The sequence below is a fragment of the Petaurus breviceps genome, unplaced genomic scaffold, assembly GCF_028583685.1.
Source record: "Petaurus breviceps papuanus isolate PSGF00001 unplaced genomic scaffold, PetGlider_PUasm1.0 90397, whole genome shotgun sequence".
In the NCBI taxonomy this organism is placed as follows: domain Eukaryota; kingdom Metazoa; phylum Chordata; class Mammalia; order Diprotodontia; family Petauridae; genus Petaurus; species Petaurus breviceps.
In genome coordinates this window covers 420,236-428,295 of record NW_027187239.1, presented here as the reverse complement: position 1 = coordinate 428,295, position 8,060 = coordinate 420,236, and the positions used below count along the sequence as shown (strand labels likewise).

The 8,060-nt window shown below is 56.3% G+C and overlaps 2 protein-coding genes across 2 annotated transcripts in view; both read right to left on the bottom strand.

Moving 5' to 3' along the window:
- TMEM258 (transmembrane protein 258) overlaps positions 1-8,060 on the bottom strand; it is a 428,372-nt gene that overhangs the window by 6,570 nt on the left and 413,742 nt on the right. The gene's annotated exons all lie outside the window — the stretch shown is intronic.
- FADS1 (fatty acid desaturase 1) overlaps positions 111-8,060 on the bottom strand; it is a 15,053-nt gene continuing 7,103 nt past the window's right edge. The window contains exons 4-12 of the mRNA XM_069108523.1: positions 6,318-6,419; positions 6,105-6,233; positions 4,031-4,091; positions 2,722-2,798; positions 2,136-2,233; positions 1,898-1,994; positions 1,669-1,748; positions 1,310-1,435; positions 111-447 (exon numbers count right to left, since the gene is read on the bottom strand). Coding sequence (XP_068964624.1) covers positions 396-447; positions 1,310-1,435; positions 1,669-1,748; positions 1,898-1,994; positions 2,136-2,233; positions 2,722-2,798; positions 4,031-4,091; positions 6,105-6,233; positions 6,318-6,419 — 822 coding nt within the window. The 3' untranslated portion in view covers positions 111-395. The remainder of the gene's footprint in view (positions 448-1,309; positions 1,436-1,668; positions 1,749-1,897; positions 1,995-2,135; positions 2,234-2,721; positions 2,799-4,030; positions 4,092-6,104; positions 6,234-6,317; positions 6,420-8,060) is intronic.

Genomic DNA, 8,060 nt, shown 5'->3' with positions numbered 1-8,060 from the left:
AGTGGGCCTGTCATTGTGAGGTGAGGTGAGGGATGGGAGGAGGCCAGGGCCCTTACTGAAAGAGGACAGGGCTGGGCCTCTCCCTCTGCCTTTGGCGTATGACTTAGGTGTGGGACCTCAAGTGGTTATGTATTTTGGCTAAATCTTGACTGAGTTCCAAAGCTCATGCTTTGTGGTACTCAGTTGAGTGCCTGCCAGCCTGCAAAGAAAGGATCCAGCTTGTCACTGCCCACCTAATGGCCTCTCCCCATTGTCATGCCCTTGACCATTCCCTTCCCCATCTTCCCAGCCCCCACTAGAAATCCAAATCCAAGTGGCATAGTCCCTTATCCTTCCCCCTGCTTCTGGCACCAAGATCCCCTCCTCTTCCTCCTCCTGCTCCAGAAACTGCTGCTTTATTTTTGAAGATAGGCATCCAGCCAGAGCTGCCCAGACTCCTTCAGTGAGCTGTGGAGGAAACAGAAGAGGATGCGTGGGTCAGGGGACTTCTGGACCACCCCATTGTGAAAGGGATTTCTCTTGGCTCCCGCCAGCTCTGGGGGAGCTGGCCCCCACAGGGAGAGGGGGCCTCCAAAACAAGAGAGTGGAGGCAGACCAGATGTCTCCTCTCTCCCTGGGCCTCTACATGCCCAGAACGCTCTCCCTCCTGACCTCCCCTTCTTGGAATCACTTCTTGAAAGCTCAGCTCCAACACCTGACGCTCTGTGTGAGCTTAGAGGTGGACATGTGGTCGCCCTTGGAGGGTAAGCTCCTGTTTCATTTAGGCCTGGCCCTTGTGGGCATTTGAGAGCGAGCTTTCCTGAACACTCACTATAAATGCTTAATGATGTGCACAATGCCCTTCTAGATGCCGGGGATACAAAGGTGAAACATGGTAGGGCCTGCCCTCGGGGAACTTTGGATCTAATTGGAGAGAGAATAGGCATCTACACCTGAGAACCGCAGAAGGCAGAACTCAAGAGGGCCAGAAGATGCTCCACATTCTCTCACGTCACCTACGGGGGGAGCATACACAGGGTGGGAAATAGACAAAAGAAGTCTGTTTCTAGCTTGGCAGGCCCTAATGCAGGGCTGGCAGGATGAGAAGGCAGGCAGAGAAACTTGTCCTGTTTGGCCAGAAGGGAGCGTACCCAGCGGGGAGAAGGCTGAAGGAGATCCCGAGGGGGTACCTGGGGGGTGGGTCCTGGGAGAAGAGTGACTTGGCCCTGGGCAGAATGTCATGCCCCTGATCCCACAACACCACCCCTCTCCCTTCCAAATAGCCACATGCAGGCCCTCCGTTGCCTTCCTTCTCAGGCTGTGTACTCACTGGACAATGTCGGCAAAGGCGGAGAGCAGAGGCTTGGACTGGTACTCAATGCCGTGTTTGGCGCACAAGGATCTCACCAGGGGGGCCACTTTGTGGTAATTGTGTCTCGGCATAGTGGGGAAAAGACTGAAGAGGAGAGCGAGGGAGATGTTTAGTAGGATTCCTTTCTGAGCAGATACAGTGCAAGACTAGCATTTTTTTTTTCAAGGCTTGCATTTGAGGATAAGTCCCTTCCCCTCTGTGGGGCTCAGCTTTCTTATCTGTAAAATAAGGGGGGCTAGACTATATGACCCCTCGTTCCTCAGTCCCCCCACTGTGGTGTGTCCCATCTCCCCACCCCCTTGGCCCCCCAGACTCACTGGTGCTCGATCTGGAAGTTGAGGTGCCCGCTGAACCAGTCATTGAAGAAAGACTCATGCACATTACACGTCGCCTGCAGCTGCCGGAGAAAGTCAGCACAGGGCAGTGAGGCCCTGTGGCCACGGTGGACCCTTCCCCAGCTACTGCTGTCTTCTTGGGAGCCCCTCAGCAAGCCCTCTGAGGCCCTGGGCACCTCTCCCCGGCTGCCCAAACACCTCTGGGCATTACCTGAGTGGAGACCCAGTCCACATTGCGGTCATGGTCAATGTGCATGGGGATGTGGCTCATCTGTGACACCCACACAAACCAGTTGCTCTCCAGGAACCTGGGCAAGCAGGGACAGAAGAGGCGTGGTGAAACGTGCTCCCCCACCCAGAGAAAGAGATGAGCCTGCCCTCCTCCCTGCCCTCACCAGCACCCAAGCCCCTCAGGGTCCCTCCCATCCCACCCAGCTCTCAGCTGCTACCTGACAATGAAGAAGAGACCCAGGAAGCCTTTAAGGCCCAGCAGGGGTATGTAAGTTAAGGAGAGTCTCAGGTAGAAGGTAAGCATCCAGGCCAAGTCCTAGGATGTAGAGGGAGGGAGGCATTGATAGAGGCAAGGCCAGCCAGAGATGACTCTCTCCCCTCCCCCATGTCTATCTGTCTCTCCCTCTCTCTCTCTCTCTCTGTCTCCCTCTGTCTCTCTGTCTGTCTCTCTCCCTCTCTGTCTCTGTCTCTCTTCCTCTCTCTGTCTCTGTCTCTCCCTCTGTCTCCCTGTCTCTGTCTCTCTTCCTCTCTGTCTCTGTCTCTCTATCTCCCTCTCTATCTCTGTCTCTCCCTCTCTGTCTCTCCCTCTGTCTCCCTCTCTCTGTCTCTGTCACTCTCCCTCTCTGTCTCTGTCTCTCTCTCTCTCTCTCTCAAAGTGTTCAACAATGTGAGCAATCCAGTGGTCTCATATCCTTATTTACAGAACAAGTCCCAGGCTTGGGTGCAGACCCGAGTCTCTTGACCCTGATCCCCAGCCTTGTGCTTCCCCCAGCCCCAATGCCCTGCCAGCCCAAGGACACTCACCACCCACTTCTTGCGTTGGACCACGAAATAGAAGATGTACCACTGGAAATAGACAGGCATCAAGGCGGGGGGCCCGACTGCAAAGACACAAATGTGAGCAGCCCTCGAGGGGCCAGACTGCTACCCACTCCATCCTGCGGCCAGAGAAGCAACCTGAGAGCCTTAGTCCAACCCTTATATTTTACAGATGGCAGAATTAGCCTGCCTGTGGTCACAGAGCTAGCAAGGGGCAGAGCAGGGCCGGCATGCTGGGCCTTTCAGGCCAAGCCACTGAGCAAGCTGCTTCCTCCAGCTTGGCCTGCCCCTGCTCATCTCGTCCTCTACAAGCATTCATTAAATCCAATTATGTGCTAGGCACTGGGGATACAAGACAATAACCCAACATTTTAAGAAAAGGGGAAAGCAAAATGGCGACATCTGAGCAAATCCGAAATGTCCAGTCAAGATCTGGGAGGAGGAGGAAGAGGCCTTAGTGTCTGGAGGGGAGGTCCTGGGCAGGCACAAGGCCAGCCGACAGAGGCCTGCCAGATGGGAGATGGCCCATCCCTCCCAGAGCAGTGTCCCTAGCCAGGCAGCCACCTTCTGTCTGTCTGTCCATCCATCCATTCACGGGAAGGGAGTGGAGGGCACCGACCAGCATCCCAGCCCTGGGACTCAGCTTCTTCCCAATTAGGAGGGGCCGTGACCTCCCTACAAATTCTTCTTTGCCCAAAATTGACATCCTAAGCAAGGCAGGTGTCAAAACAGCAAGTGTGACTAAGCTCACTCACACCAAGACCTCATCGACCTTCTCAGGAGTGTCTGCCTTTTTTAAAGGGATGGTCAATCTGAACAGACTTGCAGGGCCCAGTTGCAGTAAGGGGTACTTGGGACACTCCAGGCCCTCAGAACCACTGCTGCCTCTCTCCCCAGCAAGCCCAGCATCCCACACCTGGCCCCTCCAGGGCTACTTTTGGCCTAGCCTCCATTTCTCTAGGCTAACGTCCAGAGGGATGCACTTCTCCTGGAAACCAGCCCTGTGGGGTCTGCCTGGTCCCCACTTGACCACAGAACCTGCGCCCTCCCCAAATGTGCCAGGGACTGACTCAGGTCCAGGCTCTTCTGCCAAGGAGGAGAAAGGGGGTTTTCAAAAAAGAGAAGCAAAGGAAGTGAAGCCTTCGAGCACCTCAAGAAAAATGACCCTCTCACTTGGTCAGGAATGCCCCCCACCCCTCCAGTGGCTCGGGCAGGACCAGGTGAAGGGACCTTGGGCCGGCCAGACTGAGCTCTCCGCCCTCTGCCTGACCCCATGGCCAGGCAGGACACTCACTCAGGAAGAAGTACTTGTGCTGGTGGTTATAAGGCATGTATTTCTTCTTCTGTTTCCCAAGCTGGAAAGGAGAGGGGTGGAGTCAAGGGGGATGCCAGAAAGGGCTGTGGGCCCCTGCCCTGCCAACTGGGGTCTGGGGCCAGCTGCAGCCCTCCAGGCTGGCCACATGCCCTTTTCCCAGACCCTGCCTGCCCAGTGATGCTGCCAAAATCAGAAGCCTGGGTGCCCATGGTCACTGTAAGGTCATTCAGGCCTGAGGGATCCCAGCCCTCTGAGCCCCTCCCCAAGGGGGAGCCATCAGAGCACTCCCAGCCAGAAGAAGCTTAGAAAGCTCATCTAAGGCTCTCTGCCATGTCTCAGGACACTTTCCTCACGTGGCCCGCCTGGCTTCTCCCCTGAGGCAGAGTACCCAGCACCCAGGCCCACAGCGCCCATGGCCCCCCAGGGCTTCCTCTTTTTATCCCAACATGTAACGCAGGATGTCTGGAGGTCACTGAGGAGATTGGAAGGCCACCTCAGGGAGGCTGTCGAGGGCACTTGGGGCCAAGGTGCCAGCTGGCCAAGATGGATGCTAAGATCCCTTGTGATTCTTGGTGTGTGGGCAAGAATGGGATGAACACTCAGCTTCCCCTGAAGTAAGGCGTTAGTGGCTGGAGAGATTGAATGCTGGGTTTGTGAGGTCTTTGGCAGGGAAGCCACGGCCCAGAAAGGCCAAGCACTTTGTCCAGGGCCACAGTCCTGACCTCAGGGATCCTCCCCATCCCAGCAGCTGCCTGCAAGGTCAGAGCCACATGTGGCAGGCAGAGCCTGGCCCTGTCCCCACAACCTCTCCTGCCAAAGTCACACCTGGCACATCCCACCTTCCACCTGGAAAGCTTGAACAGCCTCTTCTCCCACCCCTGCCAAGCCACGTCCCCTCTTCTGGTCCAAGCCTCGGGAACCTTCCCTGCCTGACCTCCTCTGGTAACGAACCAGCTCTCCAAGGGTTAGAGGGGGAGGGGGATGATGACCTGCCTTGGGAATCACAAAGGCCTGGGTTCAAATCCTGCCTCAGACATTTAGTGCCAACTGTGTCATGTCCTCAGCACAGTGCCTGGTAGTGGGAGGTGCTTAATGAATGTTTATCGGTTGAATGATTGATTGTGTTGCCCTGGACAAACTGTTTACACTGTTGGAACCTCAGTTTCCTCATGTGCCAAATGGGGGAAAGGCCGTGTGCAGGACTTCTCAGGGCTGTTATGAGGATGGGGTGGGGTGACAGGTGTCAGTTCTTAGGACGCACGGACACTGGGACCCCCAGCACATCATGGGCCAATCCACCAGCCCAATGGAAGGACGCTTTCCCCCGACACTCACCCCGCCCCTGCTCGCTGAACCCTTGTGACCCCCTCCTTCAAGAAGCCTTCTCTGATCTCCCAAGGACCCTAAGCCCCCTCACTCTCATGCTGGGGGTTATGACAGCTGACTCTGCCCTCTCCTCTAGACTGAGCACGCCACGAGAGCAGGGTGGCATCTTGGGCGATCTCTGCATGATACGACCTCCAGGGCTCTGAGGCCAACAAGGCCCTTTACAGAGATTCTCACTCCGTCCTCCAAACCACCCATCCTAGGAGACTGGTGCTGTTATCTCCATTTTACAGTTGAGGAAACAAAGGCAAACAAAGGTGGAGTGACTTGCCCAGGGTCACACAGCTGGTGAATATCTAAGGCTAGATTTGAATTCAGATCTTCCGGACTCCAGGCAGCTGTTGCCTTTGTAGGTCACCCAGCACAGGGCTCCACAGGTGTCCCTTGCGAAGGCCCCACCCCTCAATGGCCTGCCCCTTTGGCACAGATTCTGACCTCATAGATTCAGTCAATGGGGCCCCCCAGTCACTAGTGTTGTCTCCCCCATCTTGGATGGATTCAGAGACACTGAGATGAGAGGAGAAGGCTAGGCCTGGGAATCCAGTCTGACTCCTCCCCATCATCCCTTGGGCCCCCTGCCTTCAGGGTGGAGGCAGCTGTTGTTAGGGTCTGGGAGCCCCCAGCAGAAGCTCGCTCGGTCTCCCCCTTCCCTCCTGCCCCCGCTCACCTCCACCGACAGAACCTTCCCCAGGGCAAAGAAGAAGGGGTGCATGTTGATGTCTGGGTCCTTCTGGAAGCAATTGGGTTTGGCGTGGTGCTGGAAATGCATGTGGTTCCACCAGCTGGCAGGGGCACCCTGGAGACAACAGGCACAGACTGAGGGGGTGAGGAGGTAGCTGGCCCCCTTCCCGCCCCAGGCCCAATACTGCAGCCTCCCAACCTTCAGGTGGCCAATCACAAAGCGGTGAATCAGGTGGTTCCATGTGGACGTGGGGCAGACAGAGAGATGTCCAAAGTCATGCTGCAGCCATCCCGCCTGGACCTAGGAGAGAGGGCAGAGCCAGCAGGGGTGGGCCCTCTGTCCTCCCATCACACCCCCTCTCACCAAAGCCCCACTTTGCAGAGGAGGAAACTTGAGGCAGGCTGAGAAGCTGGCTGCCGTGGTCACAAGAACAGAGCCAGGAAGTGTTAGAGCAGGGACTCATACCCCTCTGTTTTCCCCCAGGCATTGTGCCAGCTCCCTAACCGGGTGACTCCTCTCTGTGCCACCATCTCCTCATCCTTAAAATGAAAGGTCTGACCTCACTGGTCCCTAACCTTCCCAGTGATGATCCAAAACCCAAACCTCCCTCTTCTGACCTTCAAAGAGACCACCATCCTTCCAAACGCCCACCCTCAGGGTGCCTGACCCCCACTCGGCCCTGAGTGGACTTTTCTCTCTGCATCTCTCTGTCCCTTCCCCCTCCCTGCTGCAGGGCTGAGTCTACTTCATCTGGACAAGGACAGAGCCTTTCTAATGGACCCCAGCTGAGGCCATCTCGGCCTCCAGCGCCGAGTACAGGAGCCCTCTATTTGGCATTTAAACCTCTCCAAAACCTTTCCCGTCCTGCCTCTACAGCCTCTTAGAGTCTGCCCCCTTGCCATTCCTCCCCAGGCCTTTGCCTCCCCCAGTCCCCACCTGGAGGAGTCTGTGGCCCCTCAGCTGAAGGCTAGCCTCCTGTGGACCTTTGTCAGTCCCCTGCCCCAGCTGCTTGTCTCATCCCTTCCCAGGCTATAATGTCACCTAGGCCGTCCTGGCATCTTCTGTGCTGATGGCTCATCTCACCATTAGAATCTAAGTTCCATGAGGCCAAGAGGGCAGGTTCAAGTTGGCTTTTTTTGGTTTTTCTCTATCTCCAATGCCTAACACAGTGCCTTAAACACACCAGGCACTCAGTCAGTGCTGTTAGGGGACTGAGGGACCATTCTTCAATCTGCTCTTGAAGCCTGGGGACTAGCACATGGAGAAGGCCAGAGCAGAGCTGGGCCACAGACTGGAGGCTCCTGACCCAAGTACCAGCCCTGGCATTATCAGTATGCAGAGGAGCACAGGCGAGCGTAGAATGAATAACCTTTCCTTTCTGGGAAGCCAGAGTCTCAATTCTGCTGCAGTTCCAAGCAGGAGAACAAATGGGGGGAGGGTGAGACAGAAGGGGCTGCCCAAGGAGCAGGGGCTGGGAGAAGCAAGGAGGGGCTCACTGCACGCTAGCAAGAAAAGGAAGGGAAAGGAGAAGGTGACAGGTCAGGTTTTCACCTTTAGGAATGCGGGCCTGCCTTCCTCTCTGAGCCCCTGGCCAGGGCGATCCTGACACCAAGTGTTTCCAGTCCAGTACAGGGTCAGGGGCCCTGAGAGGTAGTGACCCTAGGCAAGTTACCTTGCCTTAGGCAACCCCAGACTGATTTACCGAGCCAGAGATGGGTCCTGGGCTATTGGAGGCAGAGGATCTGGGGTCATAGATTCTCTCCAGTATGTTCATGTTCTAGGACTACAGGGTGGGGCTCCCCACCCAAAGACTTGTCGGTTTTAGCCCTGACATCCCAAGTTCTAAGACCACTCCCAGCACTGACATCCCCTGTTCTGAGGCCCCTCCCAGCTCTGACATCCCCTGTTCTCAGGCCCCTCCCAGCCCTGACATCCCCTGTT